Source organism: Hemiscyllium ocellatum, chromosome 5 (assembly GCF_020745735.1).
Source record: "Hemiscyllium ocellatum isolate sHemOce1 chromosome 5, sHemOce1.pat.X.cur, whole genome shotgun sequence".
NCBI lineage: Eukaryota > Metazoa > Chordata > Chondrichthyes > Orectolobiformes > Hemiscylliidae > Hemiscyllium > Hemiscyllium ocellatum.
This window is the reverse complement of record NC_083405.1, coordinates 89092995-89115397: the sequence shown is the minus strand read 5'-3', so window position 1 is coordinate 89115397 and position 22403 is coordinate 89092995. Positions and strand designations below refer to the sequence as shown.

The 22403-nt window shown below is 40.0% G+C and overlaps 1 protein-coding gene across 1 annotated transcript in view; it reads left to right on the top strand.

Annotated features, from left to right (window-relative positions):
- Positions 1-22403, top strand: part of rsu1 (Ras suppressor protein 1) — a 144256-nt gene that overhangs the window by 63536 nt on the left and 58317 nt on the right. Inside the window, exons 6-7 of the mRNA XM_060825560.1 lie at positions 9520-9602; positions 9848-9962. Coding sequence (XP_060681543.1) covers positions 9520-9602; positions 9848-9962 — 198 coding nt within the window. The remainder of the gene's footprint in view (positions 1-9519; positions 9603-9847; positions 9963-22403) is intronic.

The window sequence follows — 22403 nt, the reverse complement described above, 5'->3', positions numbered from 1 at the left end:
CTTCAATAACATGAAGTTTGATGCACAGACTCCTGTATATATCCTTCCAGACATTAGTAATGATTTATCATGATTTCCTTGTTTTTACTGCATTGGCTTTCCCTGCTCCTGTTTACAAAGGCAAATATGGCATACATTTCAAAGCTTTAGAAGCCTGACACTTAAACATATGTGAACATGTACCCTCCGGTCTCTTGGTTTCTCTTCCCAAAAAGTGTGATTTAAATTATCTTCCTTTCCAATTTGTTTCTTCAAAAGGGGAAAGTTTTCCAGTTATCTGCATAAAATTGCATCTGCTAGCATTTTCCAGGTCATCAGTTTGTTTTATGGCTTCATGAGGTCTACTGGCAACTCATTCACTATTTACTGCGTCAAATTTTGTGTAATCCTCAAACTTTCAAAACTTTACAAACTGCATCCTTGACCACATTATTTAATATATCAATTAAAGAAGTGATCCTTATACCAAGGCTCTGCCACATAATTCCCTCCAGTTAGAAAAACATCAGCTAATAACTACACTGTTGCCCGTTCTTTGGCCATTGCATTTCCAAGTTACTACATTCCCTGTGCTTCTATGCCTCAAGTAAGGCTGCTATGGGGGTGCTAAATGATGAAATGCTTTTTGTAAGTTCATATATATAAGTATGCATATGTATCCACTACCCACATCAGGCACAATTTGTCTTTAATAAGTCTGAACTGGCTGTCTCTTACTAACCCATGCTTTTTTAGATGAGCTTTCCTTTTTTTCTTTGGTCACCAGTTTTCTCACCTCTGATGTCCGATGGACTGGCCTGTAGCTACCAAGCTTATTCCATTGAATGGGATGGGAAGTTTACTATCCTCCATTCTACAGGAATCACTCCCATGTTCAAGAGGGTTGAACAACTGTGGTCAGAGCTCCTGCTGAGTGTGTTTGATTCACTCAACAACCTAGCATTCTATCTGGATCAGATAACTTAGCAACTTTGAGTGATGCCATCCTACTTATCACAGTCTGTCTTTGTCCTTCTTACTCCCTTCCCATTGACGCTAACTTTATCCTAGTCTGTGAAGACAGGTGAGAAGTAGTATTTTGTACTCTGCCTCGAACAAGAGGAATACTTTCCTTGTTCCAAATCAATCCCGCTAGAGATCTGAAATAAGAAATACTACAAAAAGCTTGGCAACATCTGTGGAGAGAGAAAAACACAAGTCAGAATATTCCCAGGTATGGAACGACATGGTATTCACAAGAAAATTGGGAAAAATCACATGCCACGACCACTGGGGATCTTCTCAATATTCAGAGGAAAAGTCACATTTTCCAAAAGTGTAGAAGGATGAGATGAGAATCTCATTAAGTGAATGGTGAGAGACCAATTTGCATGTATTAGCTTGCATTAACATCTTATTTTACCTAATCGCATGAATATGCAGCTTCCATTCTCCCAGCCACAGGAAAGAAATGGGATGGTGACAATTCATGACATGAAAGAACTGTGACTCTGCCCTTCGATGCCGCACTTGGGTGCCATGCACTCCAATCGTTAGAATGCTGTTGCAAAGACATTTTGCCCCTAGGTAAAGGCATCTGCCTCAGATTGAACCAGGTTGCTTCTCAGGGCTGCTCGCTTGCCTGTCTTCGTGGTTTGTGTCCAGGTCACTGCTCACAGCTTTCCTGCTTGGCCTTGCTGTGTTATGCTTTGAGCCATCAGCCAGAGTTTAAAGACCTGCAGTAGTTCTGGCTTGCCTTGCTGCTTCGCACAGACCCAAAGTTAAGCAACTTGTCATAGTTGTCACAGTCACCAGTCAAGTAGGTGGACATGTTGCTGACCAGTATTTTGCTGAGTCAGTCACACTGTGCCAGCACAGAGCAAACACATGGTCATTCACTTGCTGTGCACGCAATGTCTTAATGGAGCTTTTAGGAGTTGGGGGATCAGCTCCTGATCTCAGTCCAGGCATTTGGATACAGTCATTTATTTTCTGGGTTGGATCAGGACAGGGGGTCACAGTCATTGAGATGTGCAGCATGGAAACAAACCCTTTGGTCCAACTCTTCCATGCCAGCCAGATAACCCAATCTAGTCCCACTTGCCAGCACCCGGCCCATATCCCTCCAAACCTTCTATACAGGTACCACCCTCTGCGTGAAACTATGCCCCTTAACTCTCTTTTTTATATATTTCCCCTCTCACCCTAAACCTATGCCCTCTAGTTCTTTACTCCCCCACCCCAGGGAAAAGACTTTGTCCAGTTATCCTATTCATGTCCCTCATGATTTTATAAACCTATATAAGGTCACCCCTCAGCCTCCGACGCTCCAGGGAAAACAGTCCCAGCCTGTTCAACCTCTCCCTATAGCTTAAATAATCTAACCCTGGCAACATCCTTCTAAATCTTTTCTGAACCATTTCAAGTTTCACAACATCTTTCCGATAGTAAGGAGACCAGAATTGCACGTAATATTCCAAAAGAGGCCTAACCAATGTCCTGTGCAGCCGCAATATGACCTCCCAACTCCTGTACTCAATACTCTGACCAATAAAGGAAAACATACCAAATGCCTCCATCATTAGCCTATCTATGTGCGACTCCACTTTCAGGGAGCTGTGAGCCTGCACTCCAAGGCCTCTTTGTTCAGCAACACTCCCTAGGACCTTACCATTAAGTGTATAAATCCTGCTAAGATTTGCTTTCCCAAAATGCAACACCTCGCATTTATCTAAATTAAACTCCATTTGCCACTTCTCAGCCCATTGGCTCTTCTGATCATGATCCCGTTGTAATCCGAGGTAACCTTTTTTGCTGTCCTCTACAACTCCAATTTTGGTGTCATCTGCAAACGTATTAACTATACCTCTTATGCTCACATCCAAATCATTTATATAAATGATGAAAAGTTGTGGGCCCAGCACCGATCCATGTGGCAGTCCACTGATCACAGATTTCCAGTCTGAAAAACAAGCTTCCACCACCATCATGTCTTTTATCTTTGAGTTAGTTCTGTATCCAGATGACTAGTTTTCTCTGTATTCCATGAGATCTGATGTTGCTAACCAGTCTCCTATGGGAAACCTTGTCGAACACCTTACTGAAGTCCATATAGATCATGTCCACCACTCTACCCTAATCAATCTTCTTTGTTACTTCTCCAAAAAACTCAATCAAGTTTGTGAGACATGATTTCCCATACACAAAGCCATGTTGACTATCCCTAATCAGTCCTGCCTTTCCAAATACGTATACATCCTGTCCCTTAGGATTCCCTCCAACAACTTGCCCACCACTGACGTCAGGCTCACTGGTCTATAGTTCACTGGCTTGTCCTTACCACCTTTATTAAATAGTGGCATTACATTAGCCAACTTTAAGTCTTGTGGCACCTCACCTGTGACTATCGATGATACAAATATCTCAGCAAGAGGCCCAGCAATCACTTCTCTAGCTTTTATACTAACCATGATCTACTCCCCACTTTGCAGCCCCGCAGGCTAAAGATGACATTCTTATATTTGGATTGGTCTGGTTCGTGCATTTGCATTATGCTTTGGACAGAGTTTTCCCATAATCTTTTCATGAGGGGATACAGTCGACTCAGAAGAGCTGGGAGAGCAGCTGCAGTCTTTTGAGTAGGAAAAGGAGGATATTAAGCAAGCGAAACATCACCTTCTGTATGACTGCATGTTGCAGATACAGGACAACAAGAAGCTGGATCGGATTTAACTGATACAGTTTTCCAGTAGATCAGAGATAAACCAGTGCAGTGATAAATCATTTGACTATAAATCTGTTGGTGCTAAAAAGATTATATTTCTGTTCTGAAGAGGCAATGGGGCTTCTCATTGTTTATTTATTGTTTGATTCTGTTTTCTTGTATAAAAGTGAATGTTTCAAACTATCTGAAGGCTTTCCTGAATGTGATAGTTCCTCATTGTTCAATATTAAGATTGTAGACAATAGACAATAGGTGCAGGAGTAGGCCATTCAGCCCTTCGAGCCTGCACCGGCATCATTCCTAATCAGTATCCGCTTCCTGCCTTCTCTCCATAACCCTTGACTCCACTATCTTTGAGAGCTCTATCCAACTCTTTCTTAAATGAATGCAGAGACTGGGCCTCCACTGCCCTCTGGGGCAGAGCATTCCACACAGCCACCACTCTCTGGATGAAGAAGTTTCTCTTCATCTCTGTCCTAAATGGTCTACCCCGTATTTTTAAGCTGTGTCCTCTAGTCCAGCACTCACCCATCAGCGGAAACATGTTTCCTGCTGCCAGAGTGTCCAATCCTTTCATAATCTTATATGCCTCAATCAGATCCCCTCTCCGTCTTCTGAACTCAAGGGTATACAAGCCCAATCGCTCCAGTCTTTCAGTGTAAGGTAATCCCGCCATTCCAGGAATTGACCTCGTGCCATAATTTCATCCTTTTTAATAGACTCCAGTATCTTTCCCACCACTGAGGTCAGACTAACTGCTCTATAATTTCCTGCTTTCTCTCTCCCACCTTTCTTAAAAAGTGGTACAACATTAGCCACCCTCCAATCTTCAGGAACCGATCCCGAATCTATCGAACTCTGGAAAATAATCACCAACACATCCACGATTTCCCGAGCCACCTCCTTCAGTACCCTGGGATGTAGACCATCAGGCCCCGGGGATTTATCAACCTTCAGACCTAACAGTCTCTCCAAAACCAAATCCTGGCAAATATAAATGCCCTTCAGTTCAGGTCCTTCAGCCACTGTTACCTCAGGGAGATTGCTTGTGTCTTCCCCAGTGAACACAGATCTGAAGTACCCATTTAATTCTTCTGCCATTTCTTTGTTCCCCATAATGTAGTCCCCTGTTTCTGTCTTCAAGGGCCCAATTTTAGTCCTAACCATTTTTTTGCCTTGCACATACTTAAAAAACTTTTACTATCCTCCTCTATATTATTAAGTAAAAAGTGAGGTCTGCAGATGCTGGAGATCAGAGCTGAAAATGTGTTGCTGGTTAAAGCACAGCAGGTTAGGCAGCATCCAAGGAACAGGAAATTCGACGTTTCGGGCCAGAGCCCTTTCCAAAGAACAGGAAATTCGACGTTTCGGGCCAGAGCCCTTGGATGCTGCCTAACCTGCTGTGCTTTAACCAGCAACACATTTTCAGCTCCTTTATATTATTGGCCAGTTTACCTTTGTACCTCATTTTTCCTCTGCGTGTTTCCTTCTTAGTAATCCCTTGTTGTTCTTTAAAAGCTTCCCAGTCCTCTGTTTTCCCACTTACCTTTGCTATGTTATACTTTTTCTCTTTTAACTTTATATGTTTCTTAACTTCCCTCGTCAGCCACAGCCGCCCATGTCTCCTCCTGGGATCTTTCTTCCTTTTAGGAATGAATTGATCCTGCAGCTTCTGCATTATACACAGAAATACCCGCCATTGTTCCTCCATGGTCATCCTTGCTAAGGTATTGCACCATTGAACTTTGGCCAGCTCCTCCCTCATAGCTCCATAGTTCCCTTTATTCAACAGAATTACTGTCACTTCCGACTGTACCCTCTCACTCTCAAATTGCAGATTGAAGTTTAATGTACTATGGTCACTACTTCCCAATGGCTCCTTCACTTCGAGGTCTCTGACCAATTCTGCTTCGTTACACAATACTAGATCAATAATTGCCTTCTCCCTGGTCGGCTGCAGCACCAGCTGCTCTAAGAATCCATCTCTGAGGCACTCCACAAAGTCTCTTTCTTGAGGTCCAATTCCATCCTGATTCTCCCAGTCTACCTGCATGTTAAAATCCCCCATAACAACTGTAGTAACATCTTTACCACTGGCCAATTTCAGCTCCTGATTCAACTTGCATCCGACATTCAGACTACTGTTTGGGGGCCTGTAGATGACTCCCAAGAGGGTCTTTTTACCCTTAGTATTTCGCAGCTCTATCCACACTGACTCTACATCCCCTGACTCTAGGTCCCACCGCGCAAGGGACTGAATATCCTCCCTTACCAACAAGGCCACCCCACCCCCTTTGCCTGTCAGTCTATCCTTACGATAGCACGTGTAGCCTTGAATATTCATTTCCCAGGCCCTGTCCACTTGAAGCCACATCTCAGTTATCCCCACAATATCGTATCTGCCAATTTCCAAAAGAGCCTCAAGCTCATCCATCTTATTTCTAATGCTTCGTGCGTTCATATACAGTATTTTTAATTTGTTACTGCTCTCACCCTTCCCATCAACCCCTATTTCACTCAACCTTACAGCTTGATCCCTTTCCGAATTTTCTGCCTCATTGCTACAGTTGTCTTTCTTGACTTCTCTTGTTCTAACATTCACCAACATTATTGTGGGATATCCTGGACATCCCTTCCATAAACATGCATGACGAGGACATATAAAGTCCACCCTGGAATATTTTACTGTGTAATGTTATTCCTGGCCAAGTCTTCTTCACAGCTCAGCTGCACTGATACCTTCTCATTCTCAAATGCAATCTCGTTCTTCAACATCATTCCTTCTTTCAAAGATTCAGCATTGACTTTTCCTTATGCTAGAAATACAGACATCAACAAAGATTTCCGTGCTTGTTTTAAAAAGTTCCTTTCTTTGTGCTCTGATTTTTGTATTTTCTGAGGAACAAGTCTGTACAGAGATTTCAGTCTCCTGATAATTTGGATGTGAATAGTGCACATACATCAGTGCTACAGCATTTTTTTTCCTTAACTATAACCAAATAGATTCAGTCTTTTAATACTGTAGTGTATCCTTCATCAGTAGATCTTTTCGTATTCTTCTTGATCAACACTGCCAATGACCCTTCCCTCCCAACAGATTTCTCTTCCTGTCCTTCATGAATATATTGCAGCTAGAACAGTTGGATCCCATTTCCTATGCATATCTTCTGTGCACACTTCTTACTGTATCTCGACATACATGTGACAGTAAATTTTAAATCGATTTAAAATTGTGTCTCTGTTGTGGCTGTTTCACAGTGAGCTGTGTGACAAGTTGTGCCTGCAGCTCACCAACATTATTTGGAATACTCTTTGCATTAAGACATATTTTCCAGTCATTTCTCCTCCAGAAAGATCTGCTTTTTTGTTTCTCCACTATTCTTTGGTTTATTCCTTGTAGTTTTCTGTGTGCCTTGTTTCTTGTATCTACAGCTTTAATGCTGATTTCTCCCCCTTGCTCACTCATTTGAAATCCTTTTCTCAAACCATTAGACAACCAATCTGTAAGGAAGTTGCACCTGGGATGGGGCCAACTTATCTAGCATGTATAGATCCCTCCTGTATCAGAATGGTCCCACTGCCCAAGAATCTGAAGCTCTCCTTCCTGCACAACTATGGCTGTGTGTCTACCTACACTATCTTCATTTATCTAAAGTTAAAAATCACACAACACCAGGTTATAGTCCAACGGGTTTAATTGGAAGCACACTAGCTTTCGGAGCGACGCTCCTTCATCAGGTGGTTGTGACAACCACTTGATGAAGGAGCATCGCTCCAAAAGCTAGTGTGCTTCCAATTAAACCCGTTGGACTATAACCTGGTGTTGTGTGATTTTTAACTTTGTACACCCCAGTCCAACACCAGCATCTCCAAATCATTTGTCTACTCACTGTGGTGCTGCACTAGGAGTAATTGCTTTTTCTTTTAGTTATTAGGAAAGGCAGGAAATGTTTTAATTATTGTCTCCGGTTTCCTCCTACAGTCCAAAGATGTGCAGGTCGTGTGAATTGGCCATTCTAAATTGCCCATAGTGTTATGTGCATTAGTCGGAGGGAAATGGGTCTGGTGGGTTAATCTTCGGGGGGTCAGTGTGGACTTGTTGGGCAGAAGGACCTGTTTCCACACTGTAGGCAATCTAATCTAATCTAACCCTCAGTTGTGCCTTACTTTCAAAGTTGCCTGGTGTTAGCTACTGTTGTTTTTGGCTCATGGCACATGGGTATCACTGGCAAGGCTAGACTATATTGTTGCAAAAACTAATATGAGATGGAAATAATTTCTGCATAGTTCACATTTAACATCTTTTTATGTTTCCAATTTCTAGCTGGGTGTAATTCTTGTCATTGGTATTTTTCCCTGAAACCTTGAATGTGCCGTCCTTCATTCAACTTGGCTAACAGTGTTGTGCGTATCATTTTCCTGTATCTATTAACATTGCTACCAAAACACAACAGCCTGCATGGGATGTTTTCATAATCATTCTTGCTATTCAGGCACCATTAGTGAAGTCACTGGTCTATATACTCAGCCTGCTTAACTTTATGCCTGTTGACATAGACTGGACATGATTGAGTACAGTGGTGTTCGGTATTTTGTCCTTTTTTTATCATTTATGGTAGGTTTTTAAAAGAAATGTCTCAATAATTAAACATATGTCCAGTTTATAGAGCATCCTATAGTATCTTTCTTTACTTGAATATTGCATCAATTGGTGCATATATACACTTGCATTGCCACTTTTAAAACTGTCCATTTTACTGTACATGATAGCGTAATGAATGAGAAACATGCTGCCGACCCTAAGTAGCTGGCTCCCTTCAGTGAAAAAGAATGGAATTATCTTTGACATTTATTTCTGGAGAGCTCCTGTGGTGATTTCAAACATTCAGTACTAGTTACCAATTATGTATGTAAGACGTAATTGAAAAAAAAATACTTGTTCCATCTTAAATTTAAAACATATGCCAGACGTCAAAAACTTCTTTAAAAAAGAAAGCGATCTGAGAGAAAATGGAGTATGTTTGTCTTCGTAACTAGAGTCATAGAGATGTACAGCACGGAAACAGCTCATCCGTTACAACCAGATATCCTAACTTAATCTAGTCCCACCCTGACAGCACCCGGCCCATATCCCTCCAAATCTTTCCTATTCGTATACCCATCCATATGCCTTTTAAATGTTGCCATTGTACTACCACTTCCTCCGACGTACCACCCTCTGAGTGAAAAAGTTTCCCCTTTGGTCCTTTTTTTGTCTTTTCCCCTCTCACCCTAAACCTATGCCCTCCAGTTCTGGACTCTTCCACCCCAGGGAAAAAGTCTTTGTCTATTTACCCTATCCATGCCCCTCATGATTTTATAAACCTCTATAAGGTCATCCTTCAGCCTCCAAGAATATTAAATATGTTTGGTCAACGTATAAACGACTTATATGATCTTCCATGAAAATCATGCTGTATATATTTTGTAAGATGTAGGAGTTGGGTGTTAAATGTTTTCTATAATATTGCAGTGACAAACAGCATAAAGGTTTTGAGCGAACCACCGGATAACTCTTTTCATGTCTTTTAGGAGCACCAAGCATATTGTTACTGAAGTTGTTAATTGTGTCAATACTTCAGGATGTGGTCACTTTCCACATTCAAGCATCAACACAATAAACCAGTTTGACCTGCTTGTTATTATTAGATGCCCTGGGCATGTCAGAGGCTTTTGCAGAGCCAAGGCTATTAATCAAGCTTGACTACTTTTATCGATCGGGCCTCCATGGTCTGGTTACATGCCACTCTGTTTATATATTGCTGTTTAATTTACAGCCACCTTGCGTGCACTCTATCTAAGTGACAACGATTTTGAAATCCTGCCGCCAGAAATTGCGAAGCTCGCGAAGCTGCAGATCGTAAGTAATTTATCTAAATTCTTGAAAAATCAATTCACTTTTGCAGCTCCCTAAGTTCTGAATGAAGTCAATTCAAACATCTCTGGGGTTTACTTTGCCGGAATAAACCGCATCACCTGGCACTGCCATCTGCTCATCTGTCGAGGCTTGCAATAAATTGAGATAGTGAGAGGAAGCATGTTAAGAATTGTTTGTAAACTATTTCATTTGAAATCTGAATTGGTCTAAGAGCTCTCCATTTTCAGATCAGTCTGAGGGACAATGACCTCATATCGCTGCCAAAGGAGATTGGAGACTTGTCTCAGTTGAAGGAGCTCCATATTCAAGGAAATCGACTCACCGTACTTCCCCCTGAAATGGGTAAGAATAGTCTGTCCTTTTGATAATATATTGATATGTTTTGCTGCTGATAAGAAAAGAGATCTTACTAACACACCAGGTAACTAGCATTTTAAAACACATGTTGAATGACACACAAAATGTCTAAAGAACAGTAAAGTCTAAAGCAAAAAACCAAAACAATATTTAATTAGAGATATTTTGGTTGTCATTCCATATTCTAAGAATCTGGATTGATGTGAGAGTATGCCAAGAATGTAAACGAAGGCATTTAAATCCATGCCCATAAGAAAATCAAAATCAATTGATTTCTCTCATTCCAAAAAAACTTAAAATGCATTCATAATTTCGCACTTCTTGTACTCTGCAGATTGTAACTGAATTTTAAAGGAAAGACAAAGCTGTAATAAAATGTAATGTTATTTTTAATTCCATTCTTGGCTCAGTATTGAGTTCAGGGAGTGGAAACCTCTACGTCTATTCTCTCATGTCATCTCAAATAATTTTCATGCACAGCAGTACTGTGAAAATTAAAATGGAAGGACTCCATGGTGGCACTGGCCCTGGTATGTGGGACAATTGTAGGGAATGGAAATTTCACTGGCTTCTCTTTTCAAATACTGGAACTTTTTTCATGGGAACCTCGACAGTTGATATTCAGAATTGCTAAATGATTTACCAAGGAAGAGAAAGGATGAACCTGGTGAAAAGTTTAAAAATTTGAAGCATATCAAGTCACCAATTCTGATTTGAAAAAAAGAGTTTTGGTCAATATTAATTTTTAAATAGCCTTCATTCCTTCACTATCTCATTGAAAATAAATGTTTACACTGCTAGATGGGATAGTTGTAGCCAGAAGATTAGGAAGATTTTAGTAACCAGCCAAGGGAGACTTAAAAAAATATAAATCGGGAGAAACCCGAATTAGAAAATAAAGTATCAAGACGTTTTTACAAAAAAAAATACAGTCAGAGCTTCTGCAATGATGTTGAAAAATAAAATGTGGATCAATTTGATGACTGAAATAGAGAAATAATGGTGGAAAACAAAGAATTGGCATACTTTTCACTATGTCGTAGTCAGACAGTTATTGAGATGTACAGCACAGAAACAGAGCCTTTAGTCCATGCCAACCAGGTATCCTAAATTAATCTAGTCCCAATTGTCAGCACTTGACCATATCCCTCTTCACCCTTCCTGTTCACTTACCCACCCAGATGCTTTGTACCAGCCTCCATCACTTCCTCTGGCAGCTCATTCCATACGTGCACCATCCTGCGTGAAAAAATTTCTGTATTTTCCCTAAGCATAGAAGGGGACGAGACTAAGGGTTGACATGTTTCATGGACCTTACAACCAGGAGCCTTGATTTTTTCGAGATAGTGGATGCATTGATTGCAAGCTTTCCCAGAAATAAAAGTCCCCCAGATTCTGGAAAGACCTAGTGGATAGGAGAACTGCAAATGTTATTTCCCTGCTCAAAAAAATAAGCAAGACAGAAAAACTAGAGTCCAGTTAGTCTAATAACTGTCATTGGCAAATTGCTGAAATTCAGTTTTAAGAAGGACTTAGCAGGGCATTTAGAAATTCAAAATGACAGCGAGCAGAGTCAGCATTATGCCACAAACCCAAGTAGCTGATATGAATATTCTTCTCCTCAATTATGGTGCAGAAGACCAGACTGAAGCATTTGCAGCCACCCTCACTGAGGAGCTCTGAATGACCAAATTCCCTTGATCTGCTCCAGCATGATGGATGCTAGTCAATTCGTATTCTTGTGGTATCAAAAACCATTGAAGGCACTGGACACATGAGAGGCTACAGGCCCTGATGACATTCCATTAGTAATATTGATGACTTGAGTTCCAGAATTAGTCTGCCTTGAGCCAAGCTATTCCAATACAGCTCAGCATTGACATCTACCCAGCAATGTGGATCATTGCCCCCGGTATAACCTGCGTGCAAAAAGCAGGACAAATCTAATCTGGACAACTATCACCCCATCAGTCTACATTCAATCATTAGCAAATAAATGGAAACTGTTGTTAAATCGTCCACTTAGGATGGACGAATTTTTTTTTCTTTCAGAGGGACATTCATCTTCAGAATTCTCTACGACAAAACATAGTGGAGATTGGGCCATTGATTATTGAAGGCTGAGTTAGATTTTTGATTTATGAGGGAGTTGAGCATTATGGATTAGGCAGGAAAGTGTGGTCTTATTGAATGGCACAGCAGCTCAATAGAATTAATGACCTACCTTGACTATTTCTTAAATTCTGTGACATCCTTCATAAAGTGTGGAGGCCAGAATTGTACACTATACTCCAACCAGGTCCTTATCAGGCATTTGTAGAAGTTTGACATGACTTTGTTTTGTATGAAATGTCCCACGAGCAAAGCCAGGTTTATTATACACTTTCTTATCCGTCCTCCCATCCTTACCTGCCACCTTTCAAAGATTTGTGAAAACGCATCCACCTGCATCCCTCAAAATTAGCCCCATTAATGCTGGTCTGGCAGCATCTGAGGTGAGAAAACCGAGTTAAAGATTCAGGGTGATGATCTTTCCTAACGTGTGCGTGGACACCAGCAAAATGATTATCAGATCAACCATGTTTCCATTTAATGGCAGAGCAGACTCGATGGGCTAAAGACTGGATTAGTGGTGCTGGAAGAGCACAGCAGTTCAGGCAGTATCCAAGGAGCAGCGAAATTGATGCTTCGGGCAAAAGCCCTTCAAGAATAAAGGCAGAGAGCCTGAAGCATAGAGAGATAAGCTAGAAGAGGGTGGGGGTGGGGAAAAAGTAGCATAGAGTACAATAGGTGAGTGGGGGAGGGGATGAAGGTGATAGGTCAGGGAGGAGAGGGTGGAGTGGATAGGTGGAAAAGGAGATGGGCAGGTTTTTACCTTGATGGGCTAAGTAGTCTACCTCTGCTCCTCATCTCCATTTGATTGTCAGTTCAGCATAACTGTCAGCTGATATTTAAAAAAACACGTCTACCTCTCTCAATACTCTAGCCTTCACTACTCTGATATAGAGAATTCCAGACATTCACTACCCTCTAAGAGAAGACGTTGCTTCTCAGTTTTAAGTGAGAATTCCCCTATTCTTTAAGGAACTCCCCTCTTTCAAAATTCCCCACTCGTGGCTTCGCTATCTACCATGTTAAGCACCCACAGAATCTTGTATGTTTCAATGAGATCACCCCTTACTGTTCTGAATTCTGATAAATAAAGACTCTAAACTGTTTAGCCATTTTTGATAAATCTACCCTTTTCATTCAAGGAATCTGCCCATTGGAATTTCTTTAGATCAGCCTCAATTCAAGTATATTTTTAAAATATAAGGTTGCACAACTTCACCATCTTCTCTGGAACAATTCAGGATTGCTAATAAATGTTAGCTTAGCCAGTCATGTCCACATTCCACAAAATAAAAGAAAACACATTGCCTGTTTCAATTTAATAAAATATGCAACAGATATTCTCTGGTTCAATGCTCAGGACAATGTTTGAAACAACCAAAATGCCTTGTCTAAATTTCATAACATCTAGCAGTTGACTGTCAATCATCATGTAATTCTCTGTGAATCAGACTCCCCTTGCTAACCCATCAGATTGCACTTCACGTGTATAAAAATGTTGTTTTGTTTGCGTTGATAGTCTTGAGAATGTCCAGATGTAGTGCAAGATAAAAAGCTTTCTGACAAAATGTCTTATTTTTCAGAAATAGTTAAATTCAATACTTTAAAACTATTTAATTTAATATCCTGACTTCAACATAAATTACGAAATTTAGTAGTAGTGGTAATATAATAGTAATTCAGAAATGTTAATCTGCATTTGCAAAGGAATTAGAAACATCTCTTTGATTGTTACTTCAAAATGAATCAATTACAAATACTTCACTGCCAATTATGAAAAGTTATGTGATTCACAGTTTGGATGATCCAGTGCTTAAACCTTGAATTCTTAAACTCTAAGAGTATAAAGTTCTTTCTCCAAGGTCTAGCCTGCTGCTTTGACAAAAATGTTATAGATTGCTATGATGCTTTTCAATTGAAAATAAGGCAGTATTGCATATGGAAAGGATAGTGAAAATGGTTAGCGTCAATACTAGATGACACCACACTTGCAATATAAGCCTGATGATAAGTTGACCTTATACTAGAAATTTTTAAAACCATTTTACAGAAGCGTTCACTAGACTCTACTCTCCATCCCTTAGGCAATTTTGTGTTATTGCACATATCATTCACTATTAGAACCTGTGGGGGCCAAATGGTTTGGCTGTTAAACTTCATTAGATTTGTGCCTGAAATTCAATGGTAGAAATTCCTGATTCCCTAGAATATTCACATGTCATCAATCTTGAATTATTGTGCAGGTGGAGGGCTTTAATACAATGATTAATGCTTCAAAGTAGGTTTCAAAATTTAACCTCTAAATGACTGGTAAAAGGCTCAAAAGCTTGCACGTCAGCCGTGCTGATGACAATTTAGCTGTTAGATTTAAACTTGGTATTGCAGTTTGCTTTAAAACATTTTTCTCAGATTTACCTCCGTTGCTTTGTTTTCAAATAACAGCTTAACCTGCAGGGATGGCGATCATTCTGTGTGAAAATTAATGATGTAGCAGCTGCAAGAAACCTGCTGACCTGCTATTTGTAGGGTCAGTGTCACATACAGAGCTTAAGTCTAGTTGCAGAAAATGTGAATTCTATTGTAAATATGAAGAAGCTAACCAATCTGTGATTTATTTTGTTAACTGTTATGAATGGAATACATTATTCGTCATAGGTCATGAAATAAAAAGGGCAGTAACAATGTGGATACAAAATTGGTTGAGTGATGGGAGTAATGTCAATAGATAGTTTTCAAGCTGGATGATGGTTTGTAGTGGTTTTCCCCAGGGCTCCGTGCTTTTCCAGATATATATTAATGATTGGGATCTTGGTGTACAGCGGGCAGTTTTAAAGTTTGCAAATGGCACTTGAAAGAATTTTAAACTGTGAGGAAGACCGTGTAGAATTCCAAAAGAACATAAATAGCTTGGTGGATTAGTAGATGAAGTTCAATACAGAGAAGTGTGAAGTGATTTTTTTTTGGTAGGAAGAACGTTGAAATAGATTATAAAATGGCGGAGTTGAGAGTGTGTTGCTGGTAAAGCATAGGGTCAGGCAGCATCCGAGGAGCAGGAGAATCGACATTTTGGGCTGGAGCCCTTCATCGGGGGACACTATTCTAAAACGGATGCAGGAGCAGAGGTACCTGGGGGTACTTATGTGCATGGATCATTAAAGGTGGCAGGATAGGTGAAGAGAGCATTAAGTAAAGTATACAGTATCATAAAACAAAGAATTGCAGATACTGGAGATCTGAAACAAAAACAGGAATTGCTGGCAAAACTCAGCAGGTCTATGAGAAGAAAGCAAAGTTAACATTTCTAATCTGGTGACACTTCATGCAGTATCCTTAAGTTTCTTAATAGAGGCATAGAGGACAAGAGCAAGGAGGTGATGTTAAATTTGTCAAAGACACTTCTTAAACCCTGCTGGGAGTCACATTATAGAAAGTACAAATGTGATTTACAAGAATGGTTGTAGGGATGAGGGACTTCAGTTTTGAAGATATATTTAAAAAGTTGGGATTGTTCTCTTTGGTAAGAGATAAACTGAGGTGATTATTTGACAGACCATGAGCAGGTTTAACAGAGTAGATTAGGAGAAATTTGCCACTTGTAAAAGGAACAACAGTAAGAGGGCATTAGACTATTATTTGGATAAAAATAACATGGAAGGGTCTGGGGAAAGAAAGCAAAAGATTTGTATTTGGAAATGATGCTCATTTGAAGAGCTGCTGCAGGTACAGTATGCCAAATGATTGCCTACTGTGCAGTTAGACTTCAGTGATTCTGTGACCTCTTCCAAACTAGCGGTTCATGTACTAAAGGAGAAAGTGAGGACTGCAGATGCTGGAGATCAGAGCTGAAAATGTGTTGCTGGAAAAGCACAGCAGTTCAGGCAGCATCCAAGGTATGATCCATGATTCCTGAAGAAGGGCTCATGCCCGAAACATCGATTCTCCTGCTCCTTGGATGCTGCTTGACCTGCTGCACTTTTCCAGCAACACATTTTCGGTTCATGTACTAATCACAAGCTCATTTTGTTTTAATTCCACCTCCCATTATTCATGTCAGTTTTTGCTACCTAGTCCAAAGCCAGACATTTCTTTAGTTATCCTTCTGTAGTTGTTACCTGCCTCTTCCTCCGCCCCCTACCATCCAGCCAAACATTCAACTGCTGGAAAATGTTAGCAGCCGCTGAAAAGGCCCTTAACCTGTCTTTAATTGGTCTGTCAAGAGCCTTCTGTTAGACTTGGAGTGGAATGACCAGCTACTGGTAAAATGTGGAAATGATGAGCATGCCAATGCCACCCTCCCAGCCAATTGTGTATTCACTATGCTATCTTCCTAACCCATTCCCTAAGACTTTGTAAAATCCCAGCCATAGAATGGCTACAGCAGAAGAGTTATTTAATCATGTAGTTGTGTCAACACTCTGCAAGAGAATCTCATCAAGTTCCCTTTTTCTCCCCTATATACTTGCAATTTTATTTCTCTTTCACAAATTATTCAATTCCCTATTGAAAGCATTGATTGGATATATCTCCACCACAGTCTCAGATCCTAACCACGCACAGCATTAGAGTAAAAAATCCTTCTTCCATCATCTTTACTTCTTTTGATATTAATCTCACATTAGTATCCTCTGATTCTTAACTGACTTAGTCATGGATACAATTTCTATCTACTTTATCGATACGTTGCATGATATTGAATGCCTCTATGAATTTTCCCCTAGATGTTCTCTTTTCTAAAAAGACAAACTTGCAATTCATGCAGTACTTTTCATGACCACCTGATGTCTCAAAGCACTGTGAAGTGTAGTCACTGTTGAAAAGCCTGTAAAGAGAACAGCATCAGCTTCACCAATCTATCCTTGTAACTGATGTGTCTCATACACAGAGTCATTCTCATAAATCTTACCTGCACCCTTTCCTATGCCTTCACATCCTTCCTAAAGTATGGGGCCCAGAACTGGACAAAATATTCTAATTGAAGCTGAACCCTTTTATAAAGAGTTCACCATAACCTTCTGTTTTGTGCTCCTTGCTTCTGTCCCATACATCTTATTAATGAAGCCCTTTTAGACCCGCTGTCTTACTCTCAACAACTTCTGCATGTCCAGGCCTCTCTGCCCCTGCATCCTCTTTAGAATTATGCCCTTTTAGTTTAGTTTATATTCCCTCTGCTCATGCTTGCCAGAAATATATCCATTCATGTGTCTCTGTATTGATTTTTTTCTCCCACATCTTTACCCAGCTTATGTCCTCTTGAAGTCTCTCACTATCCTCACATTTCACAGTGCTTCCAAATTTTATGGTATCTGCACAGTGTATACATTGTGCCCTGCACATATTTAAGTCAGTGATACGGCTCGGGAAAGTCAGTGGTCTAAAGATCAGTCCCTCGGGAACATATCATATACTGCTCAAATGTACAGTTAGTGGCTTGATGAATCACTTTGGAGCTGAATCTCTGCTAGATTTCAGATTTCAGCAGATTTCAGTCAACAAAAATTGGGTCCTCAATTCAGTAAATAGGAGATGTATGATATTGAGCCAATCCAGGTGGGCAGGGTCAGGATGACTCAAGACAACTCCAAGCATGGGAAAATACCAGCTTGAAAAAAGCAATAACTAGACCAGTGGCAGTACCAAGTCAAATTATCCTGAGTTTGACTGAGCAAATTACAGCTAAAAGTGATGCATGTCACTTTTTAAAAATGCACCGTTTTCGACGAGCTGGATTTGAGGTATTTATTTATACTGGATTTGGAAGGAAATGACTAATGAGGACCGATATGGATCTATGCTGGAATGTCAACTATTTTTAATATTTATGAATGACTTGTTTAACATAATAGAGATCGATATACCTAAGATTGCTGATTTTCAAAAAATAGATAGCAGAGTAAGTAGTGTATAGAGAAGCTTAAAATTATAAGATACAGTGAAAAATTAAGTGAATTGACAAAATTGTGTTAGATAAATTTTAGTTAAGTGTAAGGTAATCCATTTTGGACCAAGAACAGTTAGATCTGCATATTATTTAAATTGTGACAAGCTAGGAATAACAGATATCCAAAGAGACTTAGCACTTCATGTATTCAGATCACTAAACTGAAGTTTTCAGATACAAAATAAAGAATGAAAAAGGTAATAGATAAGTAGCCTTTAGGTAGAGTGCACTTGAGGATGAATAGGAGGTTTTGCTGCTGCCATATATGTAACAAGTTGAGATATTCTGTTGTGAGTGAACATTAACAGGGTTTATTGAACATAGTTATATACAGAAGATGGTACGAGAAGACATTTTACTTGGAACCTCACAGACCCAGGTGTCAGTTCACTGTGATCTGATGTGTTTGTGATACAGCTTGTTTTGTACATACTCAGTAACTATTCTGTTCTGAATTACAATTGGCCTTCCATTATAACACACAGCCCTAGTTAGATGACATTTGGAGTACTGTGTATTGCTCTGAACACCACATGTAGAAAGAAAAAAAGTTCACCTGTGTTCATTTCCCTGGTTCTGAGGCTTAATCTATGAGGGGAAATTTCATAAAATTGACTTCTGTTCCCTGGAATGTAAATGGTTAAGGGGTAAATTAATTAATTTGTTTCGGACTTTGAAAATGATTAACAGGTTAAACAGTTTATTTTCCATTGGTAGTGTATCTCGGGTTCTGTAACATATTATGTAGAACCAAGATTTGGAGATGCCGGCATTGGACTAGAGTGTACAAAGTTAAAAATCACACAACACCAGGTTAAAGTCCAATAGATTTAATTGGAAGCACACTAGCTTTCGGAGCAACGCTCCTGATACAGCAATGTACAGGACAATCACCTGATGAAGTAGCGTCGCTCCGAAAGCTAGTGTGCTTCCAATTAAATCTATTGGACTATAACCTGGTGTTGTGTGATTTTTAACTTTGTACACTCCAGTCCAATGCCGGCATCTCCAAATCTTGGTTCTACATAATATGTTACAGAACCCTCCCCATATGATTAGAGCATTTATAGAGTATGATCCAGGTCAATCTCTGCTTCCAGTGGGTTCACCCCTTTTACATTTCGATAAGTCATAGTTGGTGAGTTTTTGGGAAGATTTGTAGTCATAGTATCAAAAACTTATTTCTGTCATGGGTATGTAAAGATCTATTAGCATTAGAAAAGTGGAAAGATATGGTGGGATGTAATTTGTAAATTCTTTCAGAACCACACAATATAGTGACCAATTCAAAGATGAAGTAGAAGTTATCTGTGATCAAATAATGATTGATCAGGCTAAAGGACAGACTGATCTACTCCTATTCCTGTATAGATCAGCATTCATCTATAATCAGAATAATGGAGCTGAATTTTACCAAAAATGGCAAAGGAGTCCGTTTAGAGCCCAAGAGTGTCTCATTGTTCAGTGTGTGACTATTACATTAATGAAAAGCCTTCACAAGGTTCAAAATATTTTATTTTTATGCTGTGACAGAAAGCAAACAATAAGCAACAAACAGAAGCTGCATTTGCCTCTGGGAACAGGAACAGACTTCTTGCCTTTCAGCAAAGAACAGATTTACAGTCATCAAGTGGTCACTGCACTTAACTCTTATCTGCTATAAGTTGGTGTTAGTTAGGTCCTGTTTGACTTGTTGCGCTGGACACTACGTTGCTGTATCATACAGGAACGTGATGATTCTCCTACTCAAAAATACTCTCCTCTTCCACTAGTGCTACTCAGACTTGAAAATACATCACATCCTCTGTTGCCTGGAACAATTGTGCAGAGGTCATCCCAGTAGGATTTTGTGGTACGCTCTGTAGGGTGTGCACTCACCTCCCCCCCCCCCCGCCTCCCCCCCCCCCCTTCCATCACCACCCTCTCCACCAAAGTACTATTCCAAACATTGGAACATCATTCTTAGAGGGTCTGTCGTGTGTTGCACTGTGGCCATGGTGAAAGTTCATGCTCCATTGCATCTACACTCTGCCTCAGTCATATGGTTGTGCAACAGTGTCATCAGTAATGGTTATAGAGATTAGTCTTTGTCTCCCAGTAACTATCTTTGTAAGGCATCCAGCTCTTGAAACAAAACAGGAAGATCAGAGCTCTCATAGATATGATGAAAGCTCCCGGGCTACCTGCTGCAGAGTGATTAGCTACCTTCTAAAGGCATTAGAAATGGTTTCTCACTATATACGCTATGAAACTATTAATGGTTTTAGTACCTCTATCAAATATGCTCTAAACCTTTGCTGCTGTAAGAAGAACATCCTCGGCTTCTCCAGTCTGTCTGCATGACCATAATTTCGCATCCCTGGCACAATCCTCTTAAAAGTCTGTGTACTTTTTGCACAACATTCAATGCCTTCTTAACAAGTGTTGCCTAATTTGGACATAATGCTCCAGGTGAGCCTGAAGAAGATTTTTATATCAATTTAACATAACTTTTTTAGTCTCTTTCTCTCTCATGATAAAGCCAAGTATTCCAACTGCTTTATCAACTGCTTTCTCCAACAGCACCCAAGTCCACACTTTCCATCCCCATTAAAAGTGTACCATTTAGCGTGTATTGTGTTGCCTCATTTGGGGCTGCTTTCCCTGGAGCATTAGAGGCTGAGGGGTGACCTTATAGAGGTTTACAAAATTGAGGGGCATGGATAGGATAAATAGACAAAGTCTTTTCCCTGGGGTTGGGGAGTCCAGAACTAGAGTGCATAGGTTTAGGGTGAGAGGGGAAAGATATATAAGAGACCTAAGGGGCAACTTTTTCATGCGGAGGGTGGTATGTGTATGGAATGAGCTGCCAGATGATCTGATGGAGGCTGGTACACGTACAACATTTAAGAGGCATCTGGATGGATATATGAATAGGAAGGGTTTCGAGGGATATGGGCCGGGTGCTGGCAGATGGGACTAGATTGGGTTGGGATATCTGGTCGGCATGGACGGGTTGGACCGAAGGGTCTGTTTCTATGCTGTACATCTCTATGACACTACCATATTATATATATGTTGTCAACCAACAGTAATATTTAGATCAATAATCATCAACCAATTTGCATGATAAACCTTTTTAAAGTGTTTTTATAAAGGCAGTGTTTTAGTTTTGTACTTACTTGTTTCTGGTGCTGCAGAACAGTGCAGGAGAACAATGCAAAGCTACAAACATACATATATATCAACCAAAGTGGGCAATGTATGAACTAACAAACTAAACAGGAATGAAAATATCCGCATTAAATGACAAATGTGTTCTTGGGACAAAAGGTTGGATACGGAAGTTAGAATTCCCTAAAATGATTGATATCATCGATAGGTTACTAATTCCACCCAAGTGCATGCTACGAGTAACAAATTCCTCAGAATAAGATTTTTTTTGTGTTGAAGTCTCACTAAAAAAAACTGTGCGTTAGTAAAGTTGATCAAAATATAGTAAATACATTTTTAACATTTTATGAATACACGGTTAATTTCATATGTTGGACACTGTACAGGAATTTTGTACTGTAGCTGCTCCCACTAATCACTTTGGCTGTACAAGACAGAACCTTTTTGAATGACACTTGATCTTTTCTATCCATAAAGCCTATTTCGGTTGGAGGGTCAGAGCTAATCATTATGCAGCCTACTTTCCCTTGTGGCCTATTGCTGAAGATTGTAGAATGAACAAGAGATGCTAGTGTTTGAGATCTATCCAGTGTAGCTTTAAAATTGAGCGGTTTTAGCTTATTAGGTTGCTTTTGTCATATTGCTTAATCCTGTTGCCTGCTGTTTGATCTTAGTTAGAATGCTAAAGCTGGTTGAGTCGCAGATGAGGGAGATTGGTGTGAATTCCCTGACTGAAAGCACTGGAGCGTACAAGAGCTAAGGCTATCGCTTCTGTCTGACAGAAAGGTGAAACGCTTCCTGCATGTGTTATTGAATAATAGAACATGCCAAGAAAAGAAATCCGAAATGTTAACCGAGGCAATAGGCATTTCATTGATTAATTGTCAAGGAGTGACACAATTTGGTGTTTATATGAAGATAGTGTTCTTTATAAAGTGATAATGTCATAAAAAAGCATGTTGTGGCAATACTGAAGTAGGCACACATTATTAGGTAGCATTTAGGTTTCCAAGCCTAATGAGCTTAATGTGAGTCTGTCTTTATTCTGCATAGATAGGCAATAGAACCACACCAATCAGAAATATTTTGAATGGCTAACATGTTTGCTGATCTTTGCAAGGGCTGGTAATTATCTACATCAACTCAAATAAATCTGATTGTGGCACTCCTACTTAGGAAAAGGAAAATCTACAACAGTCACAGTCCTGTTAGAACTAGGAGTA